Source organism: Brachyistius frenatus, unplaced genomic scaffold (assembly GCF_029030835.1).
Source record: "Brachyistius frenatus isolate BFR_SWC_R1_liver_20210118 unplaced genomic scaffold, ASM2903083v1 Contig_360, whole genome shotgun sequence".
In the NCBI taxonomy this organism is placed as follows: Eukaryota; Metazoa; Chordata; class Actinopteri; family Embiotocidae; genus Brachyistius; species Brachyistius frenatus.
This window is the reverse complement of record NW_027210959.1, coordinates 99,754-112,500: the sequence shown is the minus strand read 5'-3', so window position 1 is coordinate 112,500 and position 12,747 is coordinate 99,754. Positions and strand designations below refer to the sequence as shown.

General features: G+C 43.7%; 1 protein-coding gene across 1 annotated transcript; it reads right to left on the bottom strand.

The window, feature by feature from the left end:
* Positions 1-4,336: 4,336 nt before the first annotated feature.
* LOC138636192 (toll-like receptor 13) lies at positions 4,337-9,521 on the bottom strand. Its single transcript, XM_069724072.1, has 4 exons — positions 9,451-9,521; positions 6,678-9,210; positions 4,962-5,079; positions 4,337-4,760 (listed from the first exon to the last, which is right to left on the bottom strand). Exons 2-4 carry the CDS (start codon positions 9,208-9,210, stop codon positions 4,520-4,522), a joined length of 2,892 nt encoding a protein of 963 aa, XP_069580173.1. The 5' UTR covers positions 9,451-9,521; the 3' UTR covers positions 4,337-4,519.
* Between the last annotated feature and the right edge of the window lie 3,226 nt (positions 9,522-12,747).

Here is a 12,747-nt window from a genome sequence, read left to right as displayed (position 1 = left end):
AATTTTAATGGCGACGGTATGAAAAAAAGAAGCTCATTAACTGTTCTAGTTTCACCTGCAGAGAAAAAGATTCAGAAGTCAGAAACACGTTTGATTTGTTTTTCTGTCAAATCGACAGAAAGGAATTTGATTTTGTCAGGAATCCAACATGAGGTGCAGTTTCTACTTGAATCCAGCAGGTGGCAGCGTCGGTTTGTTCTGATTCGGATTCCTCAAACATCATCGTCGCCTCCATGTTGCTTTTAAATTTCCTCTCAGAAGTCCTGTTTTTGTTCCGATAAGTGATATTTTAGTGAGGTTTGTCTTTGTTTGCGTCTGTGTTTCCTTTATTTCATTGTTGTTTATTTGTGTTTGTGTTTGTTTATCAGGACCTGCAGGTTCTACACTGGTTTTACACCACAAATAAAACTGAAGTTAAATAAAAAGAAGATAAAAGACAATAAAGTTAATTTAAAATTCTCCTGAAAGCAGTGAAATAAAATCGGATTTATTGAATATATTCATGTTATTTAGAAACGTTGGAGTTATGAAAAAGTAAAAAAAACAACAACATGTGTAACGATGTATATTTTTCTTCTGAAAGAACGGTTTGTTTTGATTTTCTCTGATTGTTCATAAATCAAAAAATGCTGTCAATACAAAATGAAAAGATGCCGTTTATCACTGATTATTAGAAAAAAATATATCTGCACAAACAATCCATTTTTTATTTGACTGTGAAACTTTTTTTTGCTGATCGAACTGAACTCACACGTGAGGATGTTGTAACAGAAATCCCCAGCGGGGGGCGCTGTGGATCTGCCAGAGGTACTGCAGGCAGGTCGCTGATCTCAGGTCAGGTCGGATGATCGGTCGCTGATCTCAGGTCAGGTCGGATGATCGGTCGCTGATCTCAGGTCAGGTCGGATGATCGGTCGCTGATCTCTCTGTGAGGCTCCGACAGCTTAAACCCGGATTCCGACTTTCCAGAATCACTTCCTGTTTGTCTCCTCTGCTGTTCCCTCAGCAGGAAGTCGTCTGTTCACAGCAACATGGATTCTGTTCAACCTGATTACCACAACACATCGACCCAGAGCCAGCTGTGATGATCTTCAGTCTGAGAGTTGTTCGACTGTATAAAATAAACTGTTTCTTGTGCTCTTATGTGCAACATGAGGTTTATACATCATAAAGGATCAGACTGAGGGACTGTGTGCAGGAGCTGTGTGAGTACATGTTACTGATAAAGAGGAACAGGTCATCATACCCAAAGATCTGAAGTCATCAGGACGGACGCTACACGCACAATAACATAATATAATGAAAACAAAGACACGGCGGTGGACAGTTAGAAGATGATGTTCAGTGACATGACTCCAAGGCCAGAAACACAAGTGCACAACAAACTCGGCAGGTTTCCTCCCAGCTGGAGCGCCACAGACCGGCCTCTTCTCTGGATGATGTTCAGCAGGCTCAACTGTGCGCTGCTCCGAGAGCTTTCCCTGTACAGGATGACTTTTGACTCCGATGGTTGAATAAATCAACTTGCAGGTTGACGATTCTCAGAGCAGTTCTTCTTTCACAAATCAACGACCGCGCTGACAGAGCCACGATCATCGATCACAGCGTTCTCCGTTAGAACCGACGTCAACGTTTCTCAACCACAAAACTACTTTTACAACTACAAAGTTGAACAAAACTACAAGAGACTCGAAATGACACAAAAAAAAGACAGAAAAGTGACTTGAAAATGACCAAATCAAACAACCATAAAATGACCCCAAAAACCCACAAATCTGCAAAATGACCACAAAAAAAAAGACACAAAAATTACACAAAACAACCAAAAAAAAAGTGGAAAATGACTAAAAACAGAGAGTAACTGCAGAAAGACACAAAAATGACAAAACACAAAACCAACACACGGATTCAAAATAACTGCAAAAAGATATTAATGGCACTAAAATGATTTAAAAAAAAAAAAAAACTTTTTTTTTTTTTACAAAACTATAACTGTCACACGGACTCAAAATGACAGCAAAAAGAAAAAAGTGACACTAAAATTACACAAAACAACCAAAATATTACACAAATTACACAAAACTAGTACAGAGTCTTTAAACGAATGCAAAAAGAAAGAAAGTGACATAAAAATGACAAAAAACAACAAAACTACCAGAGACTCAAAATAACTGCAAAAAGACACAAAAATGACAAAAACACACAAAACTTCCCTTCAAATACTCCACGATGTCGGTTTAACAGCTGCTCACACAAAAATGCTCAAACTTTTTCTCAAACAAATTTTTCTAATTAATTGACTATTTATTTGAATGATAGAAATGAAAAACCTTCAAAATAAATAATAATAAAGTCGTGAACTTGGAGCTGAACATTAAAAGTGATTTTAACAAGGCGAAATTAAAACGCTGAAGTTTTGAAGGGAGTTTGGTGGCTAAGTGAAGAAGGAGGGGGGTTACCATGACAACACACAGCAGGAGGTTTATTTCCCTGTCAGCAGCTCACAGATATCAACCAGGAAAAATGATAATAAATAATAATAATAATAATAATAATAATAAAGGTTGTTTCAGGGGATGGAATGTAAAACTCCAACATGGAGTCGGTTTATTCAAACTAACAGCAGAAGTATATTAAAACCTGCCGAGAATTTATCGACTTTAATATCAAACCGGCAGGAAAAATAAAACCAAGATTATTAGAGCGATAAAACAGCAATGAGACGTTTACACGTCTTTAACGTGTATGGATTTAATCACACACACACACACACACACACACACACACACACACACACACACACACACACACACACACACACACACACACACACACACACACACACACACAGAAAACCACAAACATGGCTGCCCTCGTTTGTAGTTAAAATCTTTTTTTAAAGAACATCTTCAGTATTTTGTTATTGTTTTGATTTTTTTGATTTTTTTGATTTTTATGTCTGCACGCGCTCAGTCCGACCGTCACTGTGTGTGTGTGTGTGTGTGTGTGTGTGTGTGTGTGTGTGTGTGTGTGTGTGTGTGTGTGTGTGTGTGTGTGTGTGTGTGTGTGTGTGTGTGTGTGTGTGTGTGTGTGTGTGTAATGAAGTCTGACTGTAATAAAGCGGCGGTTCCTCCGGGAGCGGTCGGATATCACAGTAAATAATCTCCGAACAATAACGGAGATATTAGACGGAGCGTCGGAGACTCGATGTGGTTTCAGAACGACAGGAAGCGAAACAACCGAAGAAAACTAGCTGTGTCCAAAGGTCAGGGGTCAAACGGGGAGAAATAATTCGATTCATCAGCTGTTTCCTCGTTAAACTGATCAATCGTCGAGGAAACTGATCAAAATCAAAATGTCCCAAAAAAAAGAAGTCGAAATATTGAGAAAAAAAAGTCAAAATGTTGAGAAATAAAGTTCGAAACGTGAACAAAGACGTCGCAGCTTCGTGTTGCAGTGAAACAACGAGTTCTCCGACAGCTTCGTCTTTTTCTTTTTGTTGTCTCGACAGAAACCATTTCAAGCTCCGCCCCCTTCCCCCCCATCGCCACACAGCTGAAATCTGGTTTAACAACGAGGCATCCGTCATGGTAACTGGAGTTTAATTCAAACTGAACACACACAAACACAACTCGGTCTGATCAATACAAACATATTAAGGAATTATTGATCGAGGAAATTAAAGGTCTAATTAATCAGCCAGCGGCTGCTTTGGGCTTCTGTTTCGATTCTGAACCAGATTAAAGTTCCCGATCAATAACTGTCTGATGCTGCTGTCTGACGACCGATCACCGATCACCGTTTGATACTGAAGGGCTGCGATGCTTTCAGGTTGAACTACGGCCGATCCCATAATGGGAGTTAACGTCCATCAATCAATCGATCAATCAATCAATCACAGCCTGAACGGTGATCAGTTACACACAACAGATCAATTCATATGTTGTTTGTAAGTGAAATTATAATTAAAATAAACCACCTGAGTGACTTTATTGAACACTTTGTATTTAATGTTAAATTAGACAGAAAGTGAATGAGGTTTGGTTCAAGCTGATGGAGGTTCAGGACTTAAAGGTTTATTAAACAGTTTAACTCAGCAGCTCAAACATTTTATTCATATATTGTTTACTTCTGCTATATTTACTAAATGATTTGGTTTGCTAATTTAACGTTAACTCGTTAAATGACTGGTGTTTAAAAATCTTTACAGAAACATTGTCTTCAGAAAAACACACTCGGAACATAAAATGTAAAAGCAAATATTTTTTAAATCATCAATTTAAATAAAAATGTAGAAAAAGTAAATACAAATTTAATCATAAAACTCAAACAGATCAAATTCAATTCAAACAATCCATTAAAAACATTGTGAACAGAAACACTGCTGAAAGTATGAACAGCGTAAAGTAAGACTTTTCAAAATAAAACTCCATGAACAAAAATAAGTCTCCATTTCCAATCATTAGGCTCCGTCCCTTTCTCCTCCTCACCAACTGAACGTGTCCGTCCTGTCCTCGTGTCAGCATCCTGCCGGTCCCGTCAGGAGGTCCGTGTCCTCGGCGTCCTCGTCCCCCGTCTCCAGAGCTCTCCGGACGTTCTGCCAGAAGACTCCCGGGTGCTGGACGGCCTGAGGCCAGCTCAGGTACGTCCGTCTCTTCACCAGCTTCCTCATGCGGTAGTACGGAGACAGCTGATGGGACGGGATGTCCTCCAGGAACAGCAGTACCAGCACGTCCTTCTGCTCGTCAAACAGACGGAAGCTGCACCGGGACAGAGGACAGAGGTCAGACCAGGTCAGAGGTCAGAGGACAGACCAGGTCAGAGGACAGAGGTCAGAGGACAGAGGTCAGAGGTCAGACCAGGTCAGAAGACAGAGGACAGAGGTCAGAGGACAGACCCTGAGGACGGTTCAGAGAACCTGTGAGGTCAGAGGTCAGAGGTCACAGAGACAGCGCCCCCACCTGGCCATCTGGATCTCCCTGGAGCACCACTCGCTCTGCAGGTAGCGGTGGCTGATCACACAGATGGTCTTCCTGCTGCCGTAGATGGCGTCCGTGATGTTCTCGATGATGGGCTTACCTGAGGACAGGACAGAGGACAGACGGACATGTTGGCGTCCCTCATTTAAACGTGTTCCCGCTTCCTGTTGCTATGACAACGGATGCCGGTGCAACATTTCGAGCACCAAATTTAAAGTCAATTTGATCAAATCTGTACGAGGAGTTCGTAAAAGTAAAACGCGTGCGAATTGGCAAAAATTCGCCACTTAATTCAAAATGTCCGACTTCCTGTTGATAAGAGGTCATGGTGCCAAGAGACTTTTTTGTTGATCTCAGTGTGATACACATGTCCACCGAATTTCACACATTTAGGTGAAAGTAGGCGCGGGGGCTTGCAGTTTAGGGGGGTGCAAGCGAGCCACTTGGCCACGCCCACTCGCGAAACCTATAAAACACGTAAATGTTTGCCACGCCTGACGCGTGCAACAAGTTTCATGTTTTTGAGTAATTTAAAGGCGCCAAAAAGGCGATAATAAAAATTCCTTGTGTTACATTAAAGACTGATTCTGTTTGACTTCTCAAATTTTTAAACTCCGTCTGACACGAGTTCCTTTTAAATCTTAGAAACACTTATTGTAGTCCATCCTTCCTGTTTCACACCTCGACAAAGCTGCTGATCTGCATCTGACGCCTGCAGACGAGACGGAGGGAGTGAAACCCACGAAGAAGTAGAAGAGCATCTGCAGCGCTGACAGGAAGCAGATAAGAAGTCCGGTGGAGCGGCGAGGACACGCACGGTTTAAAAACAGCTACGCACCGACGTGTCGAAGGACGACCTGGAAACTAAAAATACTGCAAATATACTTGAGTATGAGTAAAAAAAAAACTGCATTTAAAGCAGTATTATTATATGAAAGTTAAATTATACAACAAGTAGTTCTGATTGGTCACCTGAACATTCTGAACTAGAAATATGACTCTAATGGAAATATATAATTCGAACATTATGTACATTACAAAAGAGTCTACTGACATTTCTGATTGTTTTTCCAGTTCTTGGTCAGACTCTGTGTGTTGCTGTGGAAACGGAGATCGCACTAACAAAAAAGAAGAATGATTTTTAACGTTCAGAGTGCAGAAACGTCGGTGAGTTAGCTTTGCGAGTCTTTGTTCTGTTTCCAGGTGAAACAAGTTGTTCGGGAACCAAAACTAAAGTCAAAATTAGTAACGATTTATCGGCTCCAAACGTGTGGAATTAGACATTTTTATTCACACTGTTGTTGTTTTGTAATTAATAAAAAGCATATTTAAGCCCACCTCCTGTTTTCACTCCAGTTCATCATGTCGACATTAAAGGACATTTAAAAACAAAACTTTTTCTACCAGAATCTACGAGAAAAACCCGTTTCCACCCTTAAAAATTTGCCAATAACACGTTTAAATTACCTCCAACTGAACGTCAACGAGATTATGGAAAAACTTCTAATTCTGAAATTTGGTGGAAGATCATATTTACTGCAAGAAGTCAAATTCATGCATCATTATGTCATTTTGTGGGTTTAAAAGTGAGATGTCAGCAGTAATGATGCGTTGGGGGTTTTAAGACCTACATTATTAAACACAGATTCGTCTGTAGCGCTTTTAACCGACATAAAGACGGACGGATTCGACGTTTACCGGGTTGGAAGTCTCGGTGGTGCAGACAGAGTCTCCAGCCCTGCTCTCCCTCCAGCACCGGCAGCATCTCCCGGTAAACCCAGTCCTCGTCGTGGACGTTGTAGGAGACGAAGGCGTCGTAGCGGTGAGGGGCGCCCTCCTTCCTCCTCCTGCGGTCGTGGACGAAGGCCAGGAAGAGGTGGACGGCGTAGACCAGCTGCCACCTCAGGAAGTGGTAGAGGAAGGAAGTGAGGAGGGTCAGGACGACCAGGCAGCAGCTGGACACGAAGCAGAGGAAGTCCACGTCCGCCCGGCAGGACTGGACGTCGAAGTCCAGCAACCGGCTCCCCTGCTCGGCCGCGGGAAAGGAGCAGGTGTACTGGTGGGCGTTGACCACCTGAGTCCGGTTGTTGCTCTTCACCCACTGGATGAAGCCGGCGTTGGAGCAGTCGCAGGTGAACGGGTTGTTGTCCAGGTTCAGGTACGTGAGCGCGGTCAGAGACCGGAAGAGCGTCTCATTGATCACCGTGATGACGTTGTCGGTCAGTTTCAGAGATCTGAGCTCGGACAAGTCGGCCCCCGACAGGAAATCCAAAGACTTGATGTTGCTGTCAGAAAGGTCGAGAGCCTGCAGGTTGGGGAGCGGTCGGAACAGTTCGGGGTCCAAATCCGACAGGTCGGTCTTTCCGAACGTCAGACTCCTGAGGCCGGGGTTGAACTGAAACGTGTTCGGATCGGGAGCGGAAATGTAGATGTTCACGGCCGTGAAATGCTCCAGGTGTTTCATAGTTTCGAGCATCTCCATCGGTACGTCGAAGGGGTAGCCGAAGTGATACCCGCTGCAGATCACCGTCAGAACCTTCAGAAACTTCAGGTGGAAGAAGGCGTTGTAGCGATCTGGCCGAGGACTTTGCAAACTAATGTCGGTGTTCAAGTGGATCGTGAGATTTTTCAAGCGCGGCAACCCTCTGAACCGATTTTCATAATCGAGTGGAATTGACACGACGAGAGTCTCGAGATCGTTCAGTCCGTCGAACATCTTCCCTGGCACCCGACCGATGTGCTCCGACTTCATGTTCAACTCTTTGAGGGACTGTAAACCTTTAAGATCTCCCCTCTCGAGAATAACCAGGAAGTTTTTGCTCAAGTCCAGGAATTCGAGCTTTGGCAGGCCCGTTTTGAAGGTGCCTCCGAAAGTCCACAGCAGGTTGGAGTTCAGATCTAAAAGCTTCAGGTTACGGAGGTTTTCAAAGACGCACCCGTCCAATTTGGCGATGCGGTTGGTGTTGAGGTAAAGCTCCACGAGGTTGGTCGTGTTCAGGAAGTCTTCGCAGCCCAACTCGGAGATCAGGTTGTCATTCATGTTCAGGATCTGGAGGGACGAGAGGTTCCTAACGTCTACCGGCACCTCGGTGAGCCGGTTGGTTTCTACGTTCAGGAACCTCAGTCCGTTCATCGAACGTATCGAGCCCTTCGACAGCTCCTTGATGTGAGTTATGGACAGGTCAAGCTCAGTGAGTTGAGAGCAGGTTTCGAGTTTCTCCGTGTTGTTGCCGAGATGGTTGAAAAACAGATCGAGCTTCCTGAGTGTCGGTATCCTGCAGACCGTCGCCAACAGACCTTTCTTTATCCACCTGTCCATGTAGTTCAGCCTGAGGTGTGTCAGCGAGTCGAAGCTCTGCAGAGCTTTTCGGATCTCCCTGAAGGGAATCACAGCGTAACTGAGGTACAGCCGGGTGATGCTCCTCAGTAAAGTCCGGTCGGGTATGTCCCATCTCAGTTCCGTATCCTGGCCGCAGCGCGAGAGGTCCAACGCCTGCAGGCGAGGGAAGATCGGCGACGTGATGCCGAACGTTTCCAGCTTGTTGTCAGAGACGTCCAACACCTGAAGGCCGGAGGAGCCGTTCAGGTGCAGGTCTTCGGTCCGAAATGACGAAAAGAGGTTTGAAGAGACACTCAGTTTCTGGATGTGAGGGAGCAGCAGGATGGGCTGAACGTCGGCGACCCATCGGAGCATGTTGGAGTTCAACGACACTGTTCGCAGGCGGGTCAGGAACCGGAAGGCCGAGGCGTCGATGGACCGGATGTTGTTGCTGTTGAGGTTGAGCACGGTCAGGTTGGACATTCCCCGGAGGAGGTCGGCCGTCAGGTTGACGAGTTGGTTATCGTTCATACTGAGCATCTCCAGCGCCACCAAGTGGATGAAAGATCCATCATCCACGTGAGCTATTTTGTTTTGATCGAGGTCCAAACGTCTCAGCTTTGACATGCCACTGAAGTCCTCCCTGTGGATCCTCTCCAGCAGGTTGATGGTCAGTTTCACGGAGACGGCGTCTCTGGGGACGTCGTCGGGGACCGACAAGAGTTTACGGTTGGTGCAGTCTAAAGAAACTTCCGCTGGACGGTTCTCGGGGTAATCGATGGTGCAGTTTTTCAGTGAGTACGGCAGCGAAGGGTTAATAAGAATCAGGAGAGACAGAAGTGAGACAAGAGGAGGGACGTCTGAAGACGGACGTCCCATCGTGGACGTTTTGGTTGAGTCAGGAGTGAACATCTGTTAGAGGACAAACAAAACAACACAATACATGTCTTTTGGAGGCAGAAGTGACACTATGCCCCGCCCACCTATTCCAGAAACCTTACTGCACTACAGGCTTGTCAATCAACTAACCCCGCCCCCAAACACATCAGTGTTGGCCTCCTAATATCTAATGAATGCTGCAATTATTTCCAGAAGGACACACTAATGACACCATAATTACTTTATTATGTTGTTATTATAACATTTACTTACTTTGCTTGGAGACAGCCCCTAGTGGCCCTCAGTGGTACTGCACTTTAAGTTATGAACATTTTTAGTTACGGTCTGTCGTCTGTAATAATAGATATGGTGCCCAGGAGACTGGGGGGCGGGGCCAGGTGGGTGGGTAGGATTGGCAAGGACCTCTGCAATCTGATTGGCCCTCCATAGAGCCCCGCCCCTTCCACCTTTTAAAAGTCACAATGTCTGTTTCGAGACTAAATCAAAAAACGGAAAAGAGACAAAAACCCAAAACGACCTAAAACTAAATAACAAAATAATGACAAAGACTTCATTACATTTTTGGACATTATTGTAATCTGAATGAGCTTTTTCATGTAATAATACACCGATTTAACTATTTATACTTTTATTTTGTGCTTTGATATAAATGTATTATGTGTGAATTCATTTTGATATTCTTCCATTTCTGCCTGAAACGCTATAAATCCAACATTAGTAACACAAAAACACATCATGGCTCATGAGCTCTCAAACGGAGATTAAATATGATTTTTTTTTTTTTTTTTAAGTTGTAATTGAAGAAATATAAAGTACAGAAATGTCTCTGGTACTCACCGTCCGTCCTCAGAGCATCTCGACCGTGAACTCGTTGTTTCACTTCTCTAATGTTTTGGGCTGATGGAGCTCAATCTGATAGCGTTTGCCTCACTTCCTTTTTACATTTGAACGGTTTCCTTAATTGGAGAACAACAAGATGATGAGCTGAGTCACATCCAGAAGAAGAGTTTACTCCATCGGGTAACTCCAAAAGACTCCCATTGAAAAGCATCAAGTCCTCAAAATAATTCCAGCATTCATTAGATATTATGGACTCAAACACAGATATGTTTGGGGGGGGGGGGGCGGGGCTAGTTTGATTGTCAGGTTCTATTGCCTAGTTTCTCCTCGGCTCTTCCCCCACCTCATCCAAATATGGTCACTTCTGGTGACAAAAAAAACCCTAAAAAAGTTGCAGTCGATGTTTCCTGTCAGATTATGTTTCGAGAATGTTTCTGTGAATATTTTTTCAACACAAAAGTCTATAAAATATTCAGCAGAATTTAAAGTATTCCTTTTGAGGAGTTTGAGTTGATAATAAAGAGAATTTTGGTCAAAAATTATGAATAAAAATCAATATCTGATGAGTGTAATTATGAAAAAAAAGTCCTCCAGTTTGCATTAAAATAAACTTGCTGATGTTTTTTTTTATTTGTGCCAGATTTGAAAAGTTGATTGATTGAATTTCATCTTTTAAACTGTTTGAATATCTGATGTAAAATCCTCTGAACACACCAGCAGCCTCTCAGCCGATCTCTCTTCTTCATGTCATTTCTTCTTCATCTCTGTCTGAGTGCGGCCGTCGCTGGCAGGTGATAATTACGACTTCCTGTCGGCCTTTCTTCTCCTCGTGTCTCCATCATCGCAGCGAGACTTGATAATTAGCCGTCTGCCTCCCTTGACTTTATTTGTGTCACCGAGGTCTTTTCTTCTTCTGCTGCTGCTGCGTTCTAAGTTTGGACGCGTAAATGAGGCTTCCTGTCACGGCCACCCACAGGGGGCTTCTGGGTAACGCAGTTCAAAGAGACGAGGTGTCACAGGAGTCCAAAAAAATTATGTCACCATGCCACCTGCATTGTGAACATAAAACACACAAACATTTCAAAAAGGCACAGTTTTAGTACCAATGATGACGTCATTATGTTGTTACTATGGGGACGTATGCAACCCCCGTCCCCCCCCAAAACAGTTTTGAATCCATGTAAAATTGACAACAGAACAAAGGCAACATATCAAATGTTGAAATTGAAACCACAGATGCTGGCTTTTAAACTGCACACTGATAAAGAGCTGGGTGGTCCCTCTCCTCTTTAGAAGAGTTTTGACGCCGGCTCGTGTTTCTATCTGGTTTCTTCTTTGGGGAGTTTTAACCTGCATTTGTGGACGCAGCGATGAACTGTGTTCACAGACGATGGTTTTCACAAGTGTTCCTGAGCCCATGCAGTCATTTCCACTCCAGAATAGTGTGTTTTTAATGCAGTGCTGCCTGAGGGCCCGAAGATCACCACCATCCAATATTGGTTTCCAGCCTTGTCCCTTGTGTTCACAGATTTCTTTTGCAGAAAACAAAACGAGCAGACAGACGACTTTTAATCTTTACTGGAAAAAAATGACCAGAAAAATGAAATAAAATGAGACTCAAAACAAACAAAAGGTCCCTGCGTGTTGTTTTTTGCATTTGAGAAACAGAGAAGGATCGCAGCCGTCAGACGAGCTGCACACAAAGAGAAAGACGTCTTTATTCTCTTTTTCCAAATGTGTGCAGAAACCCAATCGTCTTCTCAGACCTGCGACGGTCTCTCCTGCCTCTGAAGATTTATCTGCGTCAAAAGATCCGCATTAATATTCCATCTGAGATTTAATCTGAAGCGAACAGAGGCGGGAGATTCGAGGCCTTCGGTCCGATGTCCCACTTTATTTCTTCCCCTCTTCCTGCTAAGCGGTTTTTGAAGCCGCTGCCATTCAGAGCTGCTGTTTGAAGTCAGCAGTGTTTTTTTCTTCTTTCATTTTTCGGGGGGATTTCGGAGGCTTTTTGTCGGCCGATGGAGTCGCGGCCCCGTCGGTGGATTACGCCGCCGCTTCCTAATCATCAGTAATCCCTCCATTCTTCTCGCTGCATTGCTGCGTGAGAAGTGAAGTTACTGAAGACGAGTTTAGAGGTTTCCAATATTTATATCGCTGACTTCAGGATTAAAGCTACGAGTCGGCAGGAATACGAAAAAACCCCGCTGGGTTTTGGTTTTTACTGAAGGCGACAAAACGAACAAAATCTTTGCGGCGTTCGATTCAGTTTCTGGAGACGCTCGAAGCTGCAGAGAGAAAATATGATGACCATCTTCTGTTTAAAGCTGCTCAATGTAGAAAAACAAGCTTCAAACATTGAGAAATTGTTTGAATTATTTTATAGTCGTTGCTGCTGTTTTTCCTGATTTCACCACCAGGTGTCGCCAGTGAAATAAAATCCCTCACAAGTTTTATGGTGTTTTAAAATATGGTGTAAATTTGTGACTTTGACATGTTTCCGTCGTGAAAGCAGATGAATCGGATCCAATCGGCTGCGAGCGAGCAGAGAGACAAGATGAAAAGAGGCGACGACGTTCTCGGAGTGTCTTCATCTCTTCAGATTAAGATCTTAAGAATCTTAAAACGTAGGCAGAAAATGTGCAAAGTGTAAATCAGACGACGATGAACCGCCGATGGACCGACGAACTCACTGCTGACGGTCGGATG